The sequence below is a fragment of the Paramacrobiotus metropolitanus genome, unplaced genomic scaffold, assembly GCF_019649055.1.
Source record: "Paramacrobiotus metropolitanus isolate TYO unplaced genomic scaffold, Prichtersi_v1.0 Parri_scaffold0000083, whole genome shotgun sequence".
Lineage (NCBI taxonomy): Eukaryota > Metazoa > Tardigrada > Eutardigrada > Parachela > Macrobiotidae > Paramacrobiotus > Paramacrobiotus metropolitanus.
In genome coordinates this window covers 239,260-262,953 of record NW_026570303.1, presented here as the reverse complement: position 1 = coordinate 262,953, position 23,694 = coordinate 239,260, and the positions used below count along the sequence as shown (strand labels likewise).

The 23,694-nt window shown below is 41.1% G+C and overlaps 3 protein-coding genes across 3 annotated transcripts; 1 reads left to right on the top strand and 2 right to left on the bottom strand.

The window, feature by feature from the left end:
- Positions 1-535: 535 nt before the first annotated feature.
- Positions 536-8,981, bottom strand: LOC129595877 (atrial natriuretic peptide receptor 1-like). The gene is made up of 20 exons (XM_055493007.1): positions 8,535-8,981; positions 6,411-6,740; positions 6,300-6,343; positions 6,171-6,209; positions 6,010-6,090; positions 5,525-5,662; positions 5,078-5,305; positions 4,797-4,932; positions 4,540-4,621; positions 4,344-4,404; positions 3,776-3,883; positions 3,500-3,679; positions 3,029-3,332; positions 2,496-2,823; positions 2,174-2,393; positions 1,896-2,040; positions 1,653-1,701; positions 1,451-1,500; positions 1,032-1,123; positions 536-878 (listed from the first exon to the last, which is right to left on the bottom strand). The coding sequence occupies exons 1-20, from the start codon at positions 8,881-8,883 to the stop codon at positions 783-785; spliced, it is 3,060 nt and encodes a 1,019-aa protein (XP_055348982.1). The 5' UTR covers positions 8,884-8,981; the 3' UTR covers positions 536-782.
- Positions 8,982-14,490: 5,509 nt separating this feature from the next.
- Positions 14,491-16,157, top strand: LOC129595837 (uncharacterized). The gene is made up of 2 exons (XM_055492967.1): positions 14,491-14,935; positions 15,562-16,157. The coding sequence occupies exons 1-2, from the start codon at positions 14,568-14,570 to the stop codon at positions 15,935-15,937; spliced, it is 744 nt and encodes a 247-aa protein (XP_055348942.1). The 5' UTR covers positions 14,491-14,567; the 3' UTR covers positions 15,938-16,157.
- Positions 16,158-19,190: 3,033 nt separating this feature from the next.
- On the bottom strand, positions 19,191-22,246 carry LOC129595839 (transcriptional regulatory protein AlgP-like). Its single transcript, XM_055492969.1, has 3 exons — positions 22,025-22,246; positions 21,300-21,597; positions 19,191-20,046 (listed from the first exon to the last, which is right to left on the bottom strand). The coding sequence occupies exons 1-3, from the start codon at positions 22,110-22,112 to the stop codon at positions 19,404-19,406; spliced, it is 1,029 nt and encodes a 342-aa protein (XP_055348944.1). The 5' UTR covers positions 22,113-22,246; the 3' UTR covers positions 19,191-19,403.
- Between the last annotated feature and the right edge of the window lie 1,448 nt (positions 22,247-23,694).

Genomic DNA, 23,694 nt, shown 5'->3' with positions numbered 1-23,694 from the left:
ATCTGTAGTGCGCCCACGCATGTACCGGCATTTGATGGGCCGCTGTACAGATGGTGCGTGGTAGGGTTGTGTAATAACGTTGGGACGCCGGTATGAACTCACGCAACACATTAACGCTACGGCCGTTATTGCCGTTAGGTACGCATATTAACTAATGTTGCAGATACGGTCGAGGATGCTCCAATCGTGTCTCCCGGGACATGCCAATCCTGTTGAAGAAACGGCCCTCAGTATTCCTCCGTGTTGGAGTGTCGTTACGCCGCGCGACTGATAGGTACAATTAGGAAAACATATATGCATTAGTTACTGCTGGAGGGAAAAACGGGCTTTTGCGTGTTGTTTTTATGGACCTTGTTTATACATATTGGTAACCCAGTGGGTAGCTCGATTAAGCGAATCAGGTTTTTGTCCGCCGTGACCTTAAGCACTCTTTCGGTAGCCGAGTCTTCTGTTCAATAAAAAAATATCAAAGAAATATTTTTTATAATTTGTTTGTTTATTTGGACGTACGAACGAAACGTTCGCGAAACTGACTTCGTATTTTCTTTTTTCGTTCTCGTATTTGTTGATAAAAACATCCATTTACAGTAAACAAGAGCTGTGCGATTTACTAAGAAAACGTGTGATCTGTTGATTGCAGCGACAGGGTTAAAATAATCAAAACTAATCTTGCTTCTGAGCATTTATTTCACCGAAAGTAAATAATGCATGTGGCTAATGGTGTCCAGTAATTTGTTGCCCGGGAGCAGAAGAACGGAGTCGGTACGTACAGTATTCGCTGCTCAGCATGCAGCGGACTCTTCCGTCAAATGCAGTCTGCTCGTATCCAGTTTGGACTTAAAGCCGACAAGCCAAAACGTCAACATGTTGCCCTTTCCCTGCGTAATACACAAGTCAAACAACATCTGAAATTGTATGCTAATAATTTCTGTTTCCTGCACGTCATTTGGGTGCAGCAGAAAGAAAAAACAAATTAAAAAAGAAAAGTCTGATTACAAGTGACGCGACGCGTGAAGAAGAATTGGTTTTACCTTCACAAAAATTTCTCCCCGTGGTAAAAACAAGAGGTCAGACGTTTCCGGAATGAGCGCCACGGAGAAAGAACTAGCTTGAATCCTGTCACCTGCGATTAATTTTAGTAGTATTTTTAATCAGACTTTAATGTGTCTGTCGTTTGAAAAATGGAAGTCTCGCTTAATCCATTACCGGCATAAATAGAACTTAAGATTATGTTCAGACCACTATCAGTAACTTTGCCGGCTCTACATAAACATCATCTCTACATTTCCGCATTCTCATTTATATATTGTATACACTGGTGTAATATTATAGCTTTTTGGATTTGGTTGTTTTTGATTTTGTAATCCGTAGTAAGAACATTGCCGGTATGCCGTACACGAAAGAAAGTTAACAAAAACTAGTATACGTAGAGTAATGAATATAGCTGCACCTTCAGAAGTTGATTCCATCCGGCTGGCTGTGTTAATTGTGTCACCGAATCTAGGCAATTCAGAGTTCAAATAAAACTTTTATCCAGGATGCAGTTATTGCTGCATTAATGCAGCTGGATGCGGTTTAGGTAGGCTTCCAGTGCGCAACAACTTAAGGAATTTTGCAAGACTGAACGTAGAAATATATGGAGAATAGCTTACAAACAGTATCTTGGCAAACGATCGCCCGCAACGGCCGTCACAATTGGTCCTGCACAGGTAAACAGCAGATCATATTACAGTGCTGACGGACTTAATTTATGAATTACTTGTTATCATATTTATTATCTGGAGCCTTGTTATGAATTTTAATGAACTTCTTACAATTAAAACGGACGATTATCTGCCTGTCGTCTCTAACAACAAAGTTCTAAGTAATTAGCTGAATATAAGCGGAGTATATACCGGTGTGAAATCCGGTCACAAATTTGAGCTGCAGCTCACTGGATTGTCTGTTGACCTTTCGAGCAGCATTCCCTAAAGACAGCGCACAGGCTGCTATTTCCGTTACGTGCTTCGTCCCGTTGCGTTTTGGTAGACCGCTTGCTATCTGCACATTATACAGAAAAATCACATACGAAGCATGTACATATACAGTAGAATATACACTATCCAATAAATATTCTCAATTCACCTAAACATGTAATTCACCAAGTTTACATGTAATAATCAAAAAAGGCTACCAAATAAACGTCATTTGTCGTTTCCACTTTGTACACATCGAAGGCGGATATCTCATTATCGATGGCCAGATACAGTGAATGCATGATGGCAATCAGCTGTATGGGTGAGCATGTGGATGCAATCTGTGAGAATCCTTCCACGGCGTTAAATAAAATGGTCACCGACTCAAACTGTTCCGGTTGTATAGTTTTTCCAGCTATCAGATCCAACGCCACCGGCCTGCAGGTATTTAAAAACATCCGTCAGAAAGTCATAAATAATATTTCTATTGCGATCTACACTTCCCGGTCACATTATGTTTAAATAACTTATTTGCAATACCTGGGAAGAATTTCGAACAGCAGTTTCTGAATTTTTCCTTTTTCTTCCAGTAATTCCGCGGTCCGACCGGCAACCGTGTGCTCCAGCTCATCAGCATAGGATTGCATACGCTTCATAAGGTCATCCATCATTGTGCCGGCATTCTTTCCGCGCATTCGCTGAAACATCTTGTCCACTTCGGCCATGGTAGGCCGCTCCGTTGGATTCTCTTTCCAGCATGCTTCCGCTAAATTACGAAGTCCTTCAGCTTTTACCGGGTCCATGGAGATTTTCTCCAAGTTGGGGCGCTTTACTGGTGGCTTTCCTTCTTTTAAAGTATCTATGATTTCTGTAATGAAACCTTACACTAACTTTCTTCAAAACTTTCACCCTGAAAAAGACTAAAAGAAACCCACTAAAAACTTTTGATATTACAGTAAATCATCTGTTGTTTCTAACATTTTTTAAGAGTCAATGTGGTTGACGGTGATTAAGTTCTTAGGGAAAAGGTAAAATTTCTTGTGTTTTTATTTATGTATGTGCTTAAGACCTACCAGTGTATTTGTCGTAATCTTGAGCATTGTTGTAAGGGTCACCGAGGAGGCAGACTTCGCTTAAAATTATAGAGAAGCTAAACACATCCGCTCGCCGCTTCCCGCTGGCCGATGCAAAATTAGCCGTGCGCAGCAATTCCGGCGCCATCCACTTTTGATCTCCCGTCGCTAAATGGTCTTCCACATTTAAATCTTGTAATGCATAATCGGTGATTTTTACCATAAACCGCGAGTTGATTAGACATTTGGAACTGCGCAGCCGTCCATGACAATAGATCCACGAATTGTGAATAAAATTTAATCCCTGTAAGAAATGAAAAAAGGGAAAAATTCGGTCCATTTTATTTGATCTCCATGCGTAGATGGTTAAAATACATAGAAAGTTAAAAACCCTTGTGAACTTCCGCGAAAGTACTGACTCCAAGACTTTTTTAACATTTTCCCAATCACTGGAGCCTTGTATGACCTCACCTCGATAATGTCACTGAGCATGGACAATCGGAATGATGTATCCTGCATAAACATATCGCCGCTGCGTGTCGCTTGATAAATCGAACCTTTTGGACATGCCTCGTATAAGACGATTCCACGGTCTTCTTTCAGCAAAATGCCGAATATTCTCACCAACTTATCAGATTTTGTCGTTCGTAGCTGTATAATACACAGTTTTGTATAAATCATTAGTAGGAGAAAGTTATTCTATAATTAATTTTAAGTAAATGTCAAATTTCCGATGACAAGTCCTACACGTTTCAATTCCGAAAGCGTTCGATCAGACAGTTTTGCTGGGAGAAAGTGCTGCATCGTTACCGGATTGGATTGTATCATGGCTTGTTCTCCTGTTTGTTCCGGATCCTATGGTAAAAAAATCACTGGAAGCTGCATCATGGAAACTACATAATAACCCATCGGAGATTTGAGTACTCTCGGTCAGCGACGATATGAAGTACTAATGCAGGCATTTGTATGTAAGCATGATTGCATGAATATGATTGAAAATGGCACTAACGTTTCAAACCGGCGCTAAGGCGACATTTTCATATTACGATATTGGCACAAGTACAGCACGAGGTCTTTAAAGCTGCGATATTTTATTATTGACAGTTACAAAGTAGAACGTAGCACGCTTAATGTGAATCTTTTATTTTAATATTTCATTACTAATTGACTAAATGATAATGATATATATTCATTGTGATACAGAATGCGGATGCCAAATTTCAAAATACATGTAGAGTTTTGTATATAGAGTTTTCGTTGCTTACCGGTAGTAGCATTTCTAGAGTACAAAGTTTCGGTTATACAGTATAAGTACCTGGAACTGGTCAGGTGCGATCTTCCACCATTCAGTATCGGCTGTTCGGCGCCTGATAAGCCTGCAATAAAAAACTCGAGCTGCCAGTTTATAAATTAGTCAGACAATATTAGACAACGCAGCAGCACAAGTGTTTATTCGAACAAGGTTTGGGCAAACAAAACAGATGCAACTGGTTATTTATCAGCCAGCGTACATGATAGTGCCAGCTGTCGCTGCAACCAGGATTAATATGCCCGCGGCGGCAGATCCAACAGCAATGTACAAAGTCAAACTTTCTACAAGGATATAAAGAAATCAGCGATGTGCTACTGTAATTGTTCTCCGTCAAGTAAATACTGTAGCAATGCATTGATTATGATTACATGCAAGTGTCTTAGAAGCTTGTATCTGTACTGCCTGGAAAAAACATTTTATAAAAAGCCCCGCGCATTGCATATATGATGAACATACGAGCCGGGTCGCATTTAGGATTATTTCCGGCAAACCCGCAGAATGGTTCATTGGGTGGAGGTCCGTCTGAATACGGCCACTCAATATCCGTGATAGTCTGCGCCACCGTAGCCGTCTCAGGAAAATCAATTACCTTCTGTTAAACGGTAAAATGAATAGAACAAAAACTAAAACCAGCATTTCTTTTTCGAAAAGTTACTAACGAATACAAGGCATTTATCTTACTACAGTGTTGATTTCATGCCCAGTGACAGCGTGCTATTAACGTTGACAATTCATACCACAAAAATGCCGGCATTGTAGCGGAAATGGTGCAGTTCAAAATTGCCAACAAGGTTGTTTTGCGCATCCAGTGTGATTTCCCCTCGTATTCCGTAAAACGTACGGTTGGTGAACCGTTTCGCCATTTTGCGGCCATCAAAACTATCTTCGCCAGCCGCCAGCGTTTCATTGGCCACTTGGCCGAACGTCAAGATCGCGTCATGGAAGCCAATAGCGTGAATGTTCACCTAAACCAGGTTAACGTCAGCGTCGGAAAGCCTGTCTTGGAAAAAGTGAACCTGAGGAATGGTTTCTGATGAATACTTTGTCGTATATTTTTAGCTTGATGTTAAACTACAAAAATTATTGTTAGAAAGGTTCAAAGTTCATGGAAAAACGAGAAATTGATGGCAGATATTGGCCTATACACCTGCCAGCAGTTTCTCGTTTTTCCATGACCTTTGTACCTCGTCATATGGTGCTATCGATTGGTTGTAATCGCGGATAGCCATTTCTTGCACCGTTTGATTAAACTCTCGGAATTCCGGGGAAGACGGTATGCGTTGTTTAATCAGGAAAAGGCTGCGAAATGCCTCTCGCGTATCCTACAACCCATAAGCACCCACAATATTATTATGCTCTATGTTGATCATAGCAACGACAGATCGTCTCAGACCGGTCGACCGTGGAACAAATCAATATTAAATCTAAATACAAATTATCAACTAAGGAAACTACTCGGAGAACACATGCTGTTATATATGCGATACCTGTTATGGGATAACAAGTTATGTAATACTGCTACTCATACTAATACATACCACATTGCAACACCAGGAAGGCGCAAAACGGTTTCTAGACAGATTACCTACTGGTACGCCGTATCGAATAGACCACTTAACCAGTTTACGCGGTGGTGGGTCACGACGTCTACTTGGTACTTACTACTTACATTGTCACTTTCTAATCCCATATCCCACTTCGGTGTGCCAAAGTAATTCTTAGTTTTGAAATAAGCTCCGGCAATGAAAATCTACAATTCCATAATAAGTATGTTTCTAACTTTATGAATGTGTACCAAGCTGGTTATATCAATTTTAGTGCGCATATTACATGATCACCCTTTGTGTATCCCAACGAGAAAGCAGCCAACTGCAAAAAAATCACCACTGAAAAACTTGGTAGCTACTGTTGTCCCAAAATAATACTGAAGCCGTCGGTTTCTTCCCCAAAATAGCGTACCATCACCAGCCGGATTGTCTTTGGGTCGCCCAAAATAAAAATAACTGCAATAAGAACCCATAGATACAGTATTATGTGCAGCACATTACTAACCATGGTATGTACGCGTACTTCGTGACCTTCGATGAGCTTCTTGCACGGCGCGCAGAATATCCGCGTACGCGTTATTCTTGTTTTTGGTTAAGAAGTACGGTCGTGCTTCAAATCGGACATCCGTCTTGCCCGTCAAGTACTCGGTTAACGTAAACATGGCCCTCCATACGGCGTCATCCACGTCGTAGATTCCAGTAACATCCGTCCAGTTGAATAGTTTAAGCACTTGGTACAAGAATGTACCAGCACGAGACTGAGTGTAGGAGAAGCCGAGGATGTTGGGAAAGCGGACGCGGTCGGTAAGGAATGTTGCGATGCCAGTGCCGTCGATAAGTAACATGTTCCAGTCTGAAAAACCGCTGCGTAAAAATTACTTGCGTAAAGCGAAGTACAATATTTGACCTAGAATTAATCAGCAATCCGTCATCAGAATTCTCCTGAATTCGTTTTCAGAGTTATTTCTAACAAAACCCCGCAGCATTTGGAAACTGTAGTTTGGGAAAACAGAATACCGCTCATCGGATAAAATGCGAAAGTAGATTTTATGAGAATAATCTGTTCGATCATTACCGGTCTTATGTTAACACACTAGACCACTTGAAATGAGTCCCAGTCAACCCACAATTTTGCATTGCTCTGCAGTTCATGCAGTAGATGATACTAAGTCTTGAAGCATTCGCTAAATGTGCAAATATTGTGCGAATTATTTTTTGTACGATATCTGCATAAATGGTTTACAACTTCCAAAACGCTTTAATTAACAAAACAATATGAGAAACCCTCCGCCACGTAAATTCGCCGCATTTTACTCGTATAAATAACAAAAAGTGATCAAAAAAGACTTATAAGACCACTCGCTGACTTTACACAGTCACACTCCACGCAAAATAAAATACTACCATTAAAGGGCGTTTCTTTCGAACCCTTCTACTGGCTTTTCTATGTAAACTTGTCCTTTGTAAACTTGGTTTTTCTGAGTCAACTTGAGACGCAGGCAGGCTTTGATGGGCACGGCATGCCACGGGTTGACTACTAAAAGTTATAATGCTGACAGGTTTCACGGAAAATGCAGTGTATGCCCTTGTTTAGTGACCCATCAATTTAGTTGTGGTGCTCAACTTTGCCGCACATACTGCACTGGGTTTCCAGAAGCCAGCGCTAAGCCATTTTCCGGCTACAGCTAATTTAGGTTAGCCTACACTGCTCCGACGTTCAATCTTTCTGATGTGACACATCATGTGTTGGGTCGGCCCGGCCCGGCCCAGCGCCGCCCGGCCCGAGCAATAGGGCCGGGCCGTCGTTTACACGGCCCGGGCCGCGGGCCGATCCGGGCTGCGGCCCGACATATCCCCGGGCCGCGGCCCGGGCCGTCTTGCAGCACAGTGATATTTTTTCCCGGATGTCATTATGTAAGCGGCTACAGCGTGTATGTCAACGGAAAAATAGACGGATTTTCGCCTAGAAACGTTTCTTGCTGTGAAAATTAAGAAAAACTCATTGAAAACTACTAAATTTCAGTAAATCGCAATGAAATTTTTTGTTTTTCTACGTCTTTTTCAATATTTAACGTCCACAACGGGCCACGACCCGGGCCGCGGCCCGGGCCATGGCCCTTCTCCCCGGGCCGAGGGCCGCGGCCCGGCGCGGCCCTCACAAAAGGGCCAGGCCGACCTCGGCCCGGGCCGTTCGGGCCGCGGCCCTGGGCCGGGCCGGCCCAACACTAGGTCACACATGTCTTTGTGTTGGCAGACACGCGTCAAACATGGTCAACGACTTTATGTATGCAAGTGCAAGGTCACCATTGAGCCTAAATTCCTTTCACTTGCGTTTACGTGTGTGTTATGCTGGCAAACAGATTTCGTAGAACGGACACGTTTCGAAAGCGTACCTTCGATCATCGATACTTACGGTTACATTATTTTTTCCTGTAGTAATCAAATTTAGTGAGATATTTAGACCACATGCTTCCAGTAATGAGCAAACTATTATACACAAAATCTTATATAAAAACATTTAAAACTCGGTACATAATTCTTTGGCCTAGCTGCAATACAGTTTCGCCTTGCATGGTTGTTTAACGATTTGGCTTGCGCAAGTGATATCACCGAGTGAGACGGTAATAAAATCAAATTAGCACCATACTTTTCAGTACGTCAGCCACAATGCGAATGCCAAACGTGCAGGTAGGCCCAAACACCACAGCCAATGGATGCGTTCCGTTGAGATTAGCATAGTAAATGTGGGAAATGTAGTCCGCGGCAGCGTCCTCAATTTCGTCACAATTGACTTGCCAAGGTTCTTTGGGAACATATGTCCGAATGCTGCAACCAGGCAATACCTTATCCTGTAGTTTCTGTAGAGCGATATTGATAGCTGGGCCAACGATATGATGATCGGAATAAATTGGCGACCGAAACGGAGTAATGGCCACCACCGACATATTGCATGATAAAGCCGGCGTACACAGGAATAAGAGCAATAAAAAGGTCATTGTACAAGAGTTTCAGCCAACGTGCATCGTATAGATTACTAGTTCATCCAAAAATGAAAAAAACGAAAAACACGTTAAGGGGTGAAACTTTGCTCTTTTATACAGTAATCATTCCGTAACACTTGGATTCCGAAATCAGTAATTTCACTAAATGGAATGATGGGAATCAAGAAACCCAAAAACGGCCTGCGCAATGACTTGCATGCTTCAGTCGCTAGAGGGCGAATACCATTGAAGTCGACGCCCACTCGCCGTTGCCCCTGTATGTCGTCTCTCTAAAAAGAAATTTCCAAAATATGGAAAAGGGTTTTTTTGAAATTAACTTATTGAACGACATTACAGCATGATTTAGAAAAAATCATCCGGCCACGCCTTTCAAGTGTTAAGGAATCGGACTCGATAATCAACCACTCCCACGTTACTGTTAGGACACATGGTTGTCCTTAACAAAAACCCGACCAAATTGATTAAAAAACACGACGAGGGACTTGAACCACAGCAGAACATTTATCGGTAGTTTACTTGATGATGGGCTCGGCAGGCCTATCGCTACCCCGTGTTGCCTCCCTTTAGCGAAATGGATAGATCAGTACATTAGCGTAGCGTTTGGTTATCTACACCTGCTACGCAAGGGCAGTCGAGAACGCATACGATGTAAGTACTGTGGATATAAATGAGCCATCGTCGCACCCGGTGAGTGTCCATTAACACCCGATAATGAATGCGCCATTAATCGATTGCTCTTTTCGAGCAAAGCAACGTTTCCGCCCTACTCTGTATTCTGCTGGTGCTGTGCACCGTTACCGTAATGGGCACTTTACGCGATTTCTCTTAAGGGAAGTGGCCCGGTACATGGTACCAAATTTGTGTGAATGCACGGAAACTTTCACTTTCGCGCACTCCCAAACACATTTTGGTTTCGGTTTATGACATTCTGTAGCCAAATGATTTATATGCACAGGCGAGAAAACCGTTTGTGCGCGCAACATCCGGTTCAGTTATGGCTGTTAGAAAATTCCCAAAAGTTTAAATGCATTAAGGTGTACCAAAAGTCTCATTATGGACCGATCTCCTTCAAATTTTGCACGTAAAGCGCATAACCATGAAGATCGTTTTTACACCGATCCAGACTTCCATGATATTTTTTCAAATTTTAAAATGAATATTAAAATTTTTGAAATTCATTTTAACATTTGAAAAACATGCTAGAACAGTGGATCGGTGTAAAAACGATCTTCATGGCCATGTGCATTTACGTGCAAAATTTGAAGGAGATCGGTCCATAATGAGACTTTTGGTACACCTGAATGCATTTAAACTTTTGGGAATTTTCTAAAAGCCATAACTCCCGAACCGGATGTTGCGCGCACAAACGGTTTTCTCGCCTGTGCATATAAATCATTTGGCTACAGAATGTCATAAAGCAAAAGAACAAACGGTTTGGGAATGCGCGAAAGTGAAAGATTTCGTGCATGTACACGACTTTGGTACCAAGTACCGGCCCACTTCCCTTAAGGTCCATATCATGCAATACTTCCAGTTCCAGGAAATCTATGTACGGGTCGCGTAGGATGGTGTAAGTTTAACTTAGTCCAGATATGCATTGCGTTAGAATCAGTTTGTGTCCGCTAATTGCATCAGCATGCCAACACAAGCAAACATACTGTACATATGATTGTTAAATCAAATGTCACGCATACAAATAAATGTCTGACGAAAAAGTGGTGATCGGCCACTCGAGGTCCACAGCTCAATAGATAATTTAAAATTTCAAACTAACGACAGTGTCGACTTGACCACGTCTACCCAGCACCGGGTTCGAACAGAAAAGCGCTTGCCTGCGCAAAATACCAGTAACAATAATAATCTCATTTTTTAATTCGTCGTATAATCCTATATATTAATAAAATAAGCCTTAGCGAATTCCATTTCTGTCACCCTTTTTTGAGCGATCCACTGAACCAAACTTTGATGTCTATATGTCATTCAATAGCCGCGAGTTTGCAGATTTGCAGAAACCAGTTAGTTTTTTGAAAGTATGTGAAGTTTTAGAGAAAATCTTAAAAGAACTTAACATACAAAGTCTACGGGAAAAGTGCAGAACCCACCACTGCAAACCCACCCAAGCCACCACTGGCACGAACAGCACAGGAAAAGACATCTACACTTGATGGAACTTTGGTGTCCGTTAGTTATCGGACTGCCTTTAGTTCATAAGATTTTATTAAGAGTTAGTTTTAAAATATGTAGGCTCGGAAAGTGATGTTTCTTAAAGACTGAACATGCAGAATCTCCTGGAAAGTGGGAGCGACCCAAATTCCAAAGATAAAGTAGTTGCCTTTCGCAACGGGTTGATTAGATGTATTAATTAAAATTTAAAACTGCTTCCAAAGGGCGGTTGGCTTTTGCTGCCGTGCCAATAAAGTGGAATATTTTATCCTTTTTTCAAATCTCAAATAAACATCATTTTGTGAGAGACTGAAAGTCGATTTTGAGAATTTTGGTGTTCGACTGGAAATGATGTGGACTACTCGAGCAAAACAGCGAGTCCCAGTCCCACCGGGCGTACGCACTAGGATTCGAGTCTAACCGCCCGGGGAGAAAGCGGCCCAAGGCAAATCTTTTCACGGCGACCTAAATGAGGAGCGCGAGCCTCCAGCAGGGGGAAGGTAGAGAAGGTAAAATATTTTTCAGAAGGGATATTTTTCCGCTAAGGAACGTAGACAAAAACGGTTTTATGAAAACAAAACCGCATTTTTAGCATTCAACAATTTAACATAAACAGAAAATTTAAAAGCGAAGCTTATCCGCATTCTAATCTATCTTTCCGCCAGCTATAAAGCATTCCGTCAGATCAGCTCCCATCAAAGGTCAGAACAAAAAAACTAGGGAATACCTCTCCGGTGCGCCTGGGTGCGACAAGCTACATTAATGAACCATCTGTGAGGACGTAAGCGTGAAGCGACAATGCGTTTAATGGGTTGGGGATGTTGTTGGCGTTAAATGGGTTGGGTTTGGGATGGGTTGGGGTTGGGATTGGGGAGGCGACAACGCGTTGGGGATGTACTATACAAATGCATAGATTTTTGCCAAACTTGAAACAAATTTTATAAGCACGTAACAGAAAGCGGAATCATAGGCGGCGCCTATCTGCAGCGGGGGTCGCAAGCAAGACACTGTGCTTAAGTTGTCGACGTTAATCAATAAAAAGTTCACCAAAGAACACAACGAAATTTTGAAGTCTTCATCAGGTTTAAATTGTGTGTAAACAGTTGGAGGAAACTGGAAAGTATTTTTATTCTAAGTGGTCTAAAGGTTGACATCGGTGGTCGTACGGTCGCATCACTGGATTGTTTTGTCGGGACGCACTAACTAAAATATTCTTATACGCTCCGCTCAATAAAACTAAATTTGCAGTCATGGGTTTGTGCTTTGTAGCTTTCCATAAATAACAATTTATCGCCGATTTATTCCGCGCAGTTTGCGCGGGGTCTACTAGTATAATAATAATTACCCGGTAAGTGACACATTTTGATTTCAGATTTTCAATTATTCTTTGTCGCTTTAGAGTGTGTTTCTTTATAGATAGAAGTACACATGTTTTTCCACCGGCATGTTTTTCCGCTTCTACCGTTCCATGGCTTCTAGACTGCTACTGTGTACCAGTACTTAAACTGCTTTTCTTGCATACACTTTTGCAAAATTTGTACTGCGCCGAAGTGCGCACTCTTGTACACGCATACGATGTTATACCATTTACCGATACGTACTGGTGAAGCGTCCTCAACTGGAGGAAGACCTGAAGGTTCGAGGCTCGAACAAAAGTGGTGCTCAGTCATTTAATTCCTTTAAAAAGCACTGAACATTGTTCATTATTTTTTTATATTAAATTTATCTGTACTGCGATGATGCAGCACTGCTGCACCCTTACCTATATGAATGTGATTAATTTGAGAACAGTAAAAGGTCATGCAACTTTACCGTAATCTAAGGAGTGTTATCAGTGTACAGAGTAAAATGTACATAAATTTAATATTCCAACGCCTACTGTTGTGCATAATGTAAAGGTAGAGAACTTGATGAAAATAATAATTACTGCTTTAAGAAAATAATTGCCAGTAGTACAAGTACATGCACATACGGATTGTACATGGAGAATATTATTATCTCCCTAGCCGTACCAGTTATCTGAATAACTACAGACTACAGTAAATACCGTGGCATAAACAGTTTTTCTAATTAATTTCATCATCGTCGGAAAACGCAAGCTGCATAATATGTAAGGAAACGGCATCGTGTGTTTTGTTGCCAACTTGCCATCCATATACAGTAGCACGCTTCGATTCTGTTTAAAATACCGGTAATCTGGCTTATGTCTCACAGCTTGCATACGTAGCTGGTCAGCCGATATACCGATTCAATAATAAACGCTCCACACCAAAAAACCAGGATCGAAAAAACGCGCTAAAACCACGCCACCGTATTTTGGACTTTATAGCTTTTGTAACAGTCTGTTCACTGTCGGCTGACACGTGACCCGATCTTGCAAGCAGTCGAATGTGTACCAGCCCAGGCACCTGAGAAAATTTTCGAACACATCTGGAGGACATATATACAACGCCACCATAATTCGGTGCTCCTAACAATCACACCACTCTGTTATATTTGTTACACAATACTATGGGCGCTTTTTCGGCAACAAGGATAGATATTGTTGGCTTTATTGCTGTTATCATACAAGCGTAGTATAACTGGAGCCACTTCATGATTATTTAGATTAGAAATGCATTGTGCGGTTTTTCCGCGGAAAAGCGATGCATCACTGCACGTGCAAACGATGATGCCTGACTGTTTTAGGAAAGCGCTTTTGTTTAAAGTTCAGCGTTGCTCTGCCGATGTAGACCGTTTCCAGTTCGCAACAGCAATGTTTTTGCGTTTTTTGCATTGTCATAAGTTTTCCATAATATTACTGCTTATAACTAAAAAATTATTTAATCGCCCAAATGACTGGTTTTCCTACAAATTAATTAATAGTACAGTAGCAATCAACGTATAAAAATGTGTGCATAAATAACATTAAGAATGTAATAAATTTTTTTCATAAGATTTTGTGTTTCCGCGGTTCATTTGTATGAAGTCTTCATTACGTGCACGGTGCAATCAATTCTGGTTGCGGTACTCAGGAAGTTACTTGCTAGAATGTGTTTATAAATGAATTATTATTTTTTCAAATCGCAGTATATGGTCATTTGCCAGCCGTATTCGTCATCGCCATGGATCGATCGACAAAAAACCACAAACAGTTAAGCGACACTTCTTTGAATTATGAAATGCTAAACGCGTGAATCAGGCGGCAGTCTTGCATGTAATTTCCATAAGAAGACTCCCAACAACAGGATGGTCACGCTTCTGCAGTAGCGGCTAAATAGTCGGCTTCTGAGTATAAACGCTTATCCACGCTTGCCTGTCGCTTCCGGCTGTTTTTCTCACCATGCAAAAAACAACCCTTTTCTCCAAGTGTGCATGGCGTTAAGCATGCGAGTGGCCTTGAACAAAGCGATGCGTTTATCTGGCGTTGGTCCGACCGCCTATATAAAACACCGGCATCAAATAACACATCCAGCGCCAGTAATCCCACTTCAAGAATTTTATTTTTATCAACGCATATATACGTTACTTTAACCATGAAGGTCATCGTGTTCCTTGGTCTACTATCGGCCGTATACTGCGCACCCCGAGCCAATCCGGGCGCGGTGGGACCGCCCTACGTCTGGGATCTGCAGAAGCCGCGCATGGATGCCGCTTCGGTGGCCGCCATGCTGACGCAGAAGGCCGACGGTCAGTATCCGACGTATGTACCCATTCCGCAGGGCGGCTTCGACTGCAACTCCAAGAAGATGCCGGGTTACTATGCCGATACGGAGTTCCAGTGCCAAGTGTACCATCGGTGTGATATCAACGGGAATATGACCAGCTACATCTGCGACAATACCACAGTATTCGACCAGGTCACCTTGATCTGTGATTACTGGTTCAACGTCGACTGCTCGCGGTAAGGGAACAATTACAGGTGGTAGCTATTCACCCGGGCATCGGGGCCGCATTCGCATTTTTCGCGCCCTGATGTCCGGGCGTACAGCCATTGGGCTTCGCGCCCCAATGTCCGGGCGAATAGCTTTTTTGAAAATTATATGCCACAGATGCCGCATTGACCCATTCCTGATTAGTAGTGAACTGAGCGCACCACAAAATTAAAACGATGTATGAACTATATCGTAGTGCAGTGGCGTGCAATGTGGCGTGCACACAGGATTACATGCCATAATAATTCCATAAAATTTTTTCGCGGCTTTTAATAAAAGCTTTTTTGGTTAATTTTATAAAACAAATAAAGCTATGCAGGTGATGATACAGTCTTTTCAGTAATAATTATGTGTAAGATAAACCTAACAGGCGTTTATGCAGAGTTTAAATAATTTTTTAAAAGATTAAGCATAAAGTATAATATTTTACTGAAAGGAAAAAGAAAGCGTTTCCATAGGACAAAGAAAGCAAAATTTAAATAATGGGGTCAATCAACGAAAAACGAATATGTTTTTCTAGGATCTGGGCATGCAGTCTGCGCACCTTCTCGCTCCGTATAAACATAATGTACTAGTAAAAAATATTGTTTTGTAGATCGCAAGAATTCGAGGAATTCGCCAACCGTCGTCTCTACCAAGAAGAACTGCCGCTCTTCGACACCCCACCTGCCGACTACGTGGCACCACAGGCCCAGGGCTCCGCCGGCGCAGCTGCCGGTCAAGGATCGAAGACCCGTACTGGAGGCGCTCAGCAGAAGAGCGGAGGCGGACAAGTCGCTGCTAAGGCCAAGGCAGCGGGCGGACAGGGCGGAGCGAGTGCCCAGTCCTCGGGACGCAAAGCGCAGGCCAGTGGTCAAGCCGGTGCCGGGAGCCGTACAGCGGCCGGCCGCAGTAATACCGGCAGCTACGGAAATGCCCAAGCTAGCAATGCGCAGGGGAGCGCCCAAGACCAGGCTGAGAGCGCCGAATAAAAGCAGATTCAGTAATGGTTTCCGCAAGTGCATTTGTTGTTCGTTAACCTTAAATACCAGCGTGTATGCATGTTAATGCAAAATTAACTGAATTGACCACATTTATTCAGACTACTATGGATACTTGTATTTACCTTGCGGTTGCTTTTAGCAAAGGTCTCGGGGTTACGGAAAGAGTTTTTATTTGTTTGGCAGTGATTAATAAAAATTGCGAAGGTGATACTGTATTTTACGAATCAGAAGAAATTCTGCATAAATTTCATGCCTACGCAAAATTTTGATGCAGAAGAATTAAAGTTGCGGCCTTTGTCAGAGGAAATATCGGCATGAAACTGGCAAAAAAAATCCTGTCATAGATTTTCAAAAATATTGTAGCGAACACGTGTGTTAAGGCCAAATAAAGAAATTTACGTGCCACAAAGCCAATGCATGATAGTGCATTTTATACTAATTTGCAATAGTAATATAAATGAGCTGGTGATACACACATTAAAAGAGACAATATGGTCCGCTTATGACGGTTTGCAATTAAATCATGGGCACGCAAATTGTTTCTAAGACTTCTTTTCTTTTGAACTGCATAACAAAATTATATGTAATATTCGAGTTCGTTTTAATTAGTGCTTATTGGAAAACTGCTGCGTAGTGTTGTTACTGTTGTATACGTAACAAATTGCGGGTGCCGGTGGAGTCCGCGTTTGGGCTTCGAAAATGGTGCTACCACAGTCAGTAGAAGTAGTGCTAATTTATTCGAAGATTCTGCGTGCCAAGGTTGTATCAAGTGCGGGGTACGTATGCTTTCATTAACGCGCAAGTATCTATGCGTCACCTCAAATATACTCTAAAATCCGATATTAACGAGCCCCCCCGAAATTATCGCCCCGGGGCGTCTAATAATTTGCGGCGCCGCCCTTTTTTAGTGTGTTGTCGGTACGGTCTTAGTGGTACATCTTGCTAATTTAGCTAATGCATACCCTTAAACCATGATTTTTTAATTAATGTCTTGGTTTATGAATTATTCCTTTGATGTTCATACATAATAACCTCGTTAAAACTGACACATCATGAGCGTGTTATTCATTTGAAAAATTAGACGCCCCCCGTAATAAACGCCCCCTGCGGTTTTAAACGCCCCCTCCCGAGCCTCTCGAAAAAATAAACGCCCAGGGCGTTAACATCGGACTTTACGGTAGATATTGTATTCAGCCTTTATAAGCACAGTACTAATTGCTCGTACGTTGTAGTATTATATCCTTGTAAGTTGTAGGCATTATTCATGAACGCATTTTTTAGGCTGATTTGCCATCATTTGTCAACTGAACCTGGGGGGAATATAATAATGTATGAATACTGTATTGTTTTGGGGAAGGTGACGTGAGAAGACAGGCCGTTGGGATATCGCCATTTGTAATTTACATAGATAGGGAAATTTTCGGTTTTTATTTTCAGGCGCAGGTGCGAAAACAGGAAGTTCGTGCTAGTGATTCTAGAAATATGAATACCGCAAGCGCAATAAAAAGTGGTCACTTAAAAAGCTACATTTGTAGCAACCGAAATTGCTGCTAAGCTGACAATTGACCAAGGACCTGGACAAGTAAACTGGTGACCGAATGATATCTTTTTCGCAATGAAGCGTTTACATCACTACGATCATCATGTACTCTAAACTGTAGTATTTTTTCATACAGTTTAACTGAATAATTATGTCCAGATTAATTATCGTTTTCTACGGCCGGAAAATTTGACTGGCTGGAGTAATTAATTAATTACGCCTTTCAGCTTATGAGTTTATGACGCACCGAGACAAGCAAACCTTCCGTATCCAGTGCTATAATAATATGTACTCGTACGTAAGTATCCTTCATACCCGCCCTCAGACCCGGGCAATGGAATTAATTAATCGCGGAATTACTGCAGTGCGCCGTCGGGCGAAGCCATTGGTCCGATTATGCCGGCAAATTTGGGCTCGAGAAGGCAATTTTTTACTAGGGTAGAGATCATAATTAATCTGCTAAACAGGAACTTGTTAAAAATTTTATAGGTACTTCTGAACCAATAATTACTGCACTACTATTTGAATTTGCACAACTTGTACAACTAGGTCATTTTAATACTGAAGACTTTTTGTACTGTGACCTCTCTATCGCACGTGCACTGCCCTACAGATCAACAATTAGTATTCCTTACAGTACAAAATTACGAAGGACGCGCCTTCTTTGCGAGCGGCAGAACAATAGCTGTCAAAAACTTTCAAAACTATTAAAGAGATCATTATCAAAATTTTGAAGTATTTGACAGCAGCGCACGCAGTAATTCTTAAGTGGCTATGTTCAGTACTCGTAGTTTTGCTTTTGCCGAACATTTTGTGCTGTTCGTCTGCTCGTTGCTCTTGCCTGCCTTACGGCAAGATATAAGTGTAATGGCGTGTGCAATAATAAAATCTCTACAAGGTCGATGACAAAGCTGTTAATAATCAGATCTTGTCGACACAATCATCGCTAATCAAATGGAAAATTGCCGGTTACAGGTAGACGGATATGTTCGTAAATTCATGTTATGCTGCAGAGTTTTGTGCCGGTCAACTATTTTCACGCGATCGGATGTTACAGAAGAGTGTGTCATCACATCCGATAATTGCTGTTGTCCAGCACATACAACCCATAATTTGTTGTGTTCTTGTGGCAGATAAACAACACAATATGGCATTAACGTGCGATTAATATCTTGGTGATTGTTTATTTATGAAAACGAAAACGTGTCGTAACGAACAAACCTACAACACAATAATTCTGGCAGGTGCCAAGTAAGATCGTACATAAAGTAGTCAATTATCATTTATCGGCACATTTATTACAACATTATAAATATTTACACAGTGGCAATGTTTAATTAATTAAGTATGTTTATGTACGAGTATATATAATTATGACGACTGGCTAACTAATTAGTTAGCCAGTCGTCATAATTATATATACTCGTACATAAACATACTTAATTAATTAAACATACTTAATTACTTAAACTTACTTAAACATACTTAATTACTTAATTAGTTATAACTAATGTTTTATTAGAAAACAGTCCTAGAGCAACTTAAAAAGAGAAACAAAGAGTACGTACATAGTGTACAATTAATTTTGTCGCCAAAACGTTCGTTACTCAATGTAATGCAAATCTGCAGAATTATGATAAAGGTCATCAACAAAATCTTTCGAAGTGTGTATACAGGCGTGTGAACTTGCGCGAATTTAACGTAAAGTTTTTTAATTATTTGTGTGACTGCCATCTTCTGTCCCGCAGTAATCTTTCCGCATTCCACAAACCATCAAAAGCGAATCACCATCAGATTTAAAATTAACAACTTGCATGCATGGACATATTTCGTACAGTGTGAACATAAACAAAATCGGCATCACCTTCCAAACAGTTAGTATAAAATTAATTATATTAACGTCGGATGGTCAGTTTAAGCAGCCGCTGCCGCCGTGGTATCTTCAGCTGCTGCCGTTGTCTCTTCACCACCGGCAGCCGCGGCGGTTGTCGCTTCAGCAGCCGCGGACGTCTCCTCAGCAGCAGCAGCAGCCGCGCTGGTTTCCTCAGCAGCCGCGGCAGTCGTCGCTTCCGCAGCCGCGGACGTCTCCTCGGCAGCCGCGGCGGTTGTCGCTTCGGCAGCCGCGCTGGTCTCCTCAGCAGCGGCGGCGGTTGTCGCTTCCGCAGCGGCGGTGGTTTCCTCGGCAGCCGTCGCGGTCGTCTCTTCCGCGGGCGCCGCACTGGTGACCTCTACATTGGAAGCGGCGGCGTTAGCGTTGGCTGAGGCGCTGTTCTCCTCGTCCTGTCGGCTCTGGGCGGAGACGGAAGCGGATCCGCCGACTTTAATACCACCACTACCGGCCGGTTTCTGCGCAGCGGGTTTACTGGGGGTCGGCTGGGAGGGTTTGGCAACTGGCTTGACAGCGGGCTTGCTGGGGGATGGGAGATTCTTGCTGACGGACGCAGCGGCGGCAGCGTTGCCGGCAGATTGCGGGGCCACATAGTCATCGGGGGGAGAGTCGAAGAGGGGCTGGTCAGTGTACAAGCGGGAGTTAGCAAAGTCTTCGAATTCACTGGCTCTGCAAAGCAACAAACAGGCGTATTTAAACAATTCGGATCAATATATATTTCCATGGTTGAAATTTTTATTTGGGTACAGAACCCAGTTGCACCCTCGGTACACTCTTAATACTTCAAATAACATCACCCACAAAGACTTTTTGTAATCATCGATTAAAGTAACTTGTGACATGACGTAAAATCATAACATACAGATAAAGTACAATATTAATACAGATCCTTGTACCGTACAGTGTATCTGTGTATGTAAGAATTTCAAAATTTTTTAGGCTCAACCGCTGAAAAAAATATCAGCCTATGGTTAAAAATTTATTACGCTATCAGGATAGTTAGGCTGAAAATTTATTTCGATTTTTCTAAGTTCGAGCACCGCGAAATTACTATAGTATTGTTAAAATGCTTCTTAGTATAATTTTTTTCTTTCATTAAATTTCATTCTTTCAACATTTTTGAATATTTTGATCGTAGTACGGCAAGGAAAAACCGAAATCTTTATGATCCAGGAAGACTCTTGCAAACGGAAATTTTACGACAAAGCAAAAATGTGCCGGCAGATAGTCATAAACCGGCACAGTATACCACGAATACTTTTCCTCTATACTGTATCAACTGTAATAATGAGCATAGGCCATAACTGTACGATTAAATCGATTGTGTAACCATATCAACGCGCACTTCCTGTTTTCGAGCTGGAAACGCCAAGGTTTCCATTTTTTCGAGACGACAAAAACCACTTTCACCCCTCGACAGAACTTCAAGCTGTATCTGCTAAGTTTGAAAGAGGCTAGACAAAATATTAATTACCTTCGAGAATGAATATTACGTTTTTTGCGCAATACCGGTTTCGGCACTTCAGCAGGTGCGAAATTAATATTAGCTTTTAAGTGGAAATACCACGGTTCGATGATTATGCAATTTCAGCGATTGCTGTTTAAACCAGTTTAGAATTTAGAGCAAGCCGTACAGCAATCAAATTTTTTTCTAAAAGTCTGAAATAGGCTGATTAATAATTCTGGTTTTAATACTTCGTGACAATTATTGCAATCAAAGTTCCAGGTTGATTTGCTTTGTTCATGAATAAATTATATTAATCATATATTTTGCTAAATCGAAATCTATTACAATTATGCAATTTGAATTGAAACGGCAAAAAACCGGCAGAGGTTATTTTAAAATTATTTATTTATTTACTATTTTTAAAAATTAAAAATGTTTATTCACAATTACGATGTTAGTAATGTTGTTCACGTACCGGCTGCACTCCACGTTGAACCAGTAATCGCACACCAGCGTGATTTGATTGAACACGGTGGTGTTAACGCACAGATAACTTGTCAAGTTGCCATTGACATCACATCGGTGGAAAACTTGACACTGGTACTTCTGATCGGCATAGAAACCCGGCTGCTTCTTGGACGCACAATCAAAGCTGAGATCAGCGGGCAGCTGGTCCAGTGTCGGCCACTGGGATTCGCCTTTCTGCGCCAGAAGAGCCTGCACTTCGGCAGCATTCAGGGCAGGCTTCAGGAGATCCCAGACGAATTTGCCAGCTATATAACAAAGGTCAATCTATGATAAAGCCTGACTATCAGTGAAAAAAATCAAAGCAAATTCTTTAATATTAATTTAATACGGAATATATTCTTTAATATAAGGCTGATCAGTTAATAAAAATACATAACGTGTGCGGTTAGGCTATTAATGACGAGTTTGGCGTTAAGAATTAAACATCACGGTAATGCTTACAAAAAACCTTTGTAGCGGATTTACTGTACTTCGTATTCAAATAAGTGCAAAGCTAGTCGGAACCGGTTTGCAACGATATTAAATTTTGTGTCAGTAATTTCTGATCAAAGAAATTAGTGTTCTTTTAATGTCTAAATACGTAAAAATATTTGTAAAATGTTAAAAGAGAATATTTTGTAGCAATACTTTTATACTTATAAAAACTGTTAATAAGTAAAATTTATTTCTTACCGGCTACACTGGAGGACTTTGCCTTGGCTTTGCCCTTTTGGGCAGAAGCCGCTGCCACGCATAATAAAAGAACCACAAAAAACTTCATCCTGTAACAAGTATGATTAATTGGATCGAGAAATTAATATCCGTTCAATGTGAGTTCGAACAAGAAGAATTATATAAAACTAAAAAGACCAACTGCACTGGATCGCTGGATATCGTGTATACCGTATTCTACGGGGTTTTATAAGACTCCTTTGTTCATTAATTGCTCGTATTACCAGCATTTTCCGCCGTAAACTGCCCGCGGGCGGCAAGCTAGATTAAAACGTATGCTTTGCAACCTTCCGAATTAAATTCCGTTGCTCTGAATATGGTTGCGCATATTGTACAACCGAATAATTGCTTACCATAATATTTTATTACATAACACTTTTAGGACATGCTTAATCGGTCTAGCGATGGTTTTTTTTATAATAAGTTAAAGCCGATCACAATGTACGGTATTGTGCGTTTAATAACAGGAAAGTAACACCCATAAGGAAATTAAGATTGTTCGAGAGTGATGAAACTGTCGTTGTTGTACATTGTCATGAAAATAATTGTATCCTTCAACGTGCGGAAATGACACTAACCAGCCCAACAATAAATTAAAATGTGATCAGGATTAGACAATGTAGACAAACAAACAAAGCAACTGCAACATACCTAATTTTCGTATATGCTGTTTGTCTTACAGATTGTATTGCCTTTGATGCCGCTGATGGCGGTTAATTAATATCGTACTTATAAATTGTAATTCTGTATATCTGCACATTATATGCATGCACTAAATAAATAGTTTATCAGGTGCACTTGAGCCTTGATACGTAATTTCTAGGCTTTATTAATTTACATGCATCAATTACCAACAACGTTAACGTTGGTTTCAAAATTATGAAACATAAAAGTGCATAATAATTATTATAATCTGGTTGTGATGACCGACTAGTTAAGAGCGAAACAGTATTTAATAAGTAGAATTTAATTTTGTTGTGCATTCGTTGCATTCATTGCGATGACGTGTCTTGCCATTCACCAGTGCGTTTGATTCATTAATATAAAACATATTTTGTACACTCTATGCAACTCAACTGCAGTATACGAGTACTTCGTGCATGCATGGCGCATATATTACAAATATGTGTGTAGTTAAATTTTGTGAGTTTATTAAATCGATGCAAGCTGACCCTGAAGCGGATTATCAAAATGCGCATACTGTTTGTATTCTCCGTAGTGGTTGAGCGACAGAACGAACATGAATAATATTATTAGTGGTAGTAAACTACCTTTAGTATTTCATTTCTGTGGATACCGTGAACCATTAACATTGAATGCATTTATGCACGCAAGGTCGCCGCACCAAACACCCTTGTAAGTTTTACGTGTTCGGGACGCGCAAACGCTTGAACAATACATAAACAAACAAACCACTAAATTAATTTTGAATTAATCTGTGACAGTGCATAGTTTATCTATTTGCTTTTTGCTTGTTGTTGTTCAATAAGATACAACTTGTCGCGCAACTGGGTATAAGCTGATTAAGTACAGCACATTCATTATTACTATTTTCATGTCAGATAGTAAAGCTTAATAAGTTCCTTTCGTGCGTTTCAGTTAAGCATGCATGCTGCGATGCACCTGAAAAA

Excerpts from the sequence above, each read along its gene's own strand:
- LOC129595877 (XM_055493007.1), bottom strand. The coding sequence starts at position 8,883 with ATGACCTTTTTATTGCTCTTATTCCTGTGTACGCCGGCTTTATCATGC. Across the intron at positions 1,501-1,652 it reads CGTTTGCCAAGATACTGTTT|ATTCGGTGACACAATTAACA; the intron begins GTAAGCTATTCT and ends TGAATTGCCTAG. Across the intron at positions 1,124-1,450 it reads GATGGAATCAACTTCTGAAG|GTGACAGGATTCAAGCTAGT; the intron begins GTGCAGCTATAT and ends AATTAATCGCAG.
- LOC129595837 (XM_055492967.1), top strand. The coding sequence starts at position 14,568 with ATGAAGGTCATCGTGTTCCTTGGTCTACTATCGGCCGTATACTGCGCA. Across the intron at positions 14,936-15,561 it reads TTCAACGTCGACTGCTCGCG|ATCGCAAGAATTCGAGGAAT; the intron begins GTAAGGGAACAA and ends ATTGTTTTGTAG.
- LOC129595839 (XM_055492969.1), bottom strand. The coding sequence starts at position 22,112 with ATGAAGTTTTTTGTGGTTCTTTTATTATGCGTGGCAGCGGCTTCTGCC. Across the intron at positions 21,598-22,024 it reads AAAGTCCTCCAGTGTAGCCG|CTGGCAAATTCGTCTGGGAT; the intron begins GTAAGAAATAAA and ends TTTGTTATATAG. Across the intron at positions 20,047-21,299 it reads TTCAACGTGGAGTGCAGCCG|AGCCAGTGAATTCGAAGACT; the intron begins GTACGTGAACAA and ends GTTGCTTTGCAG.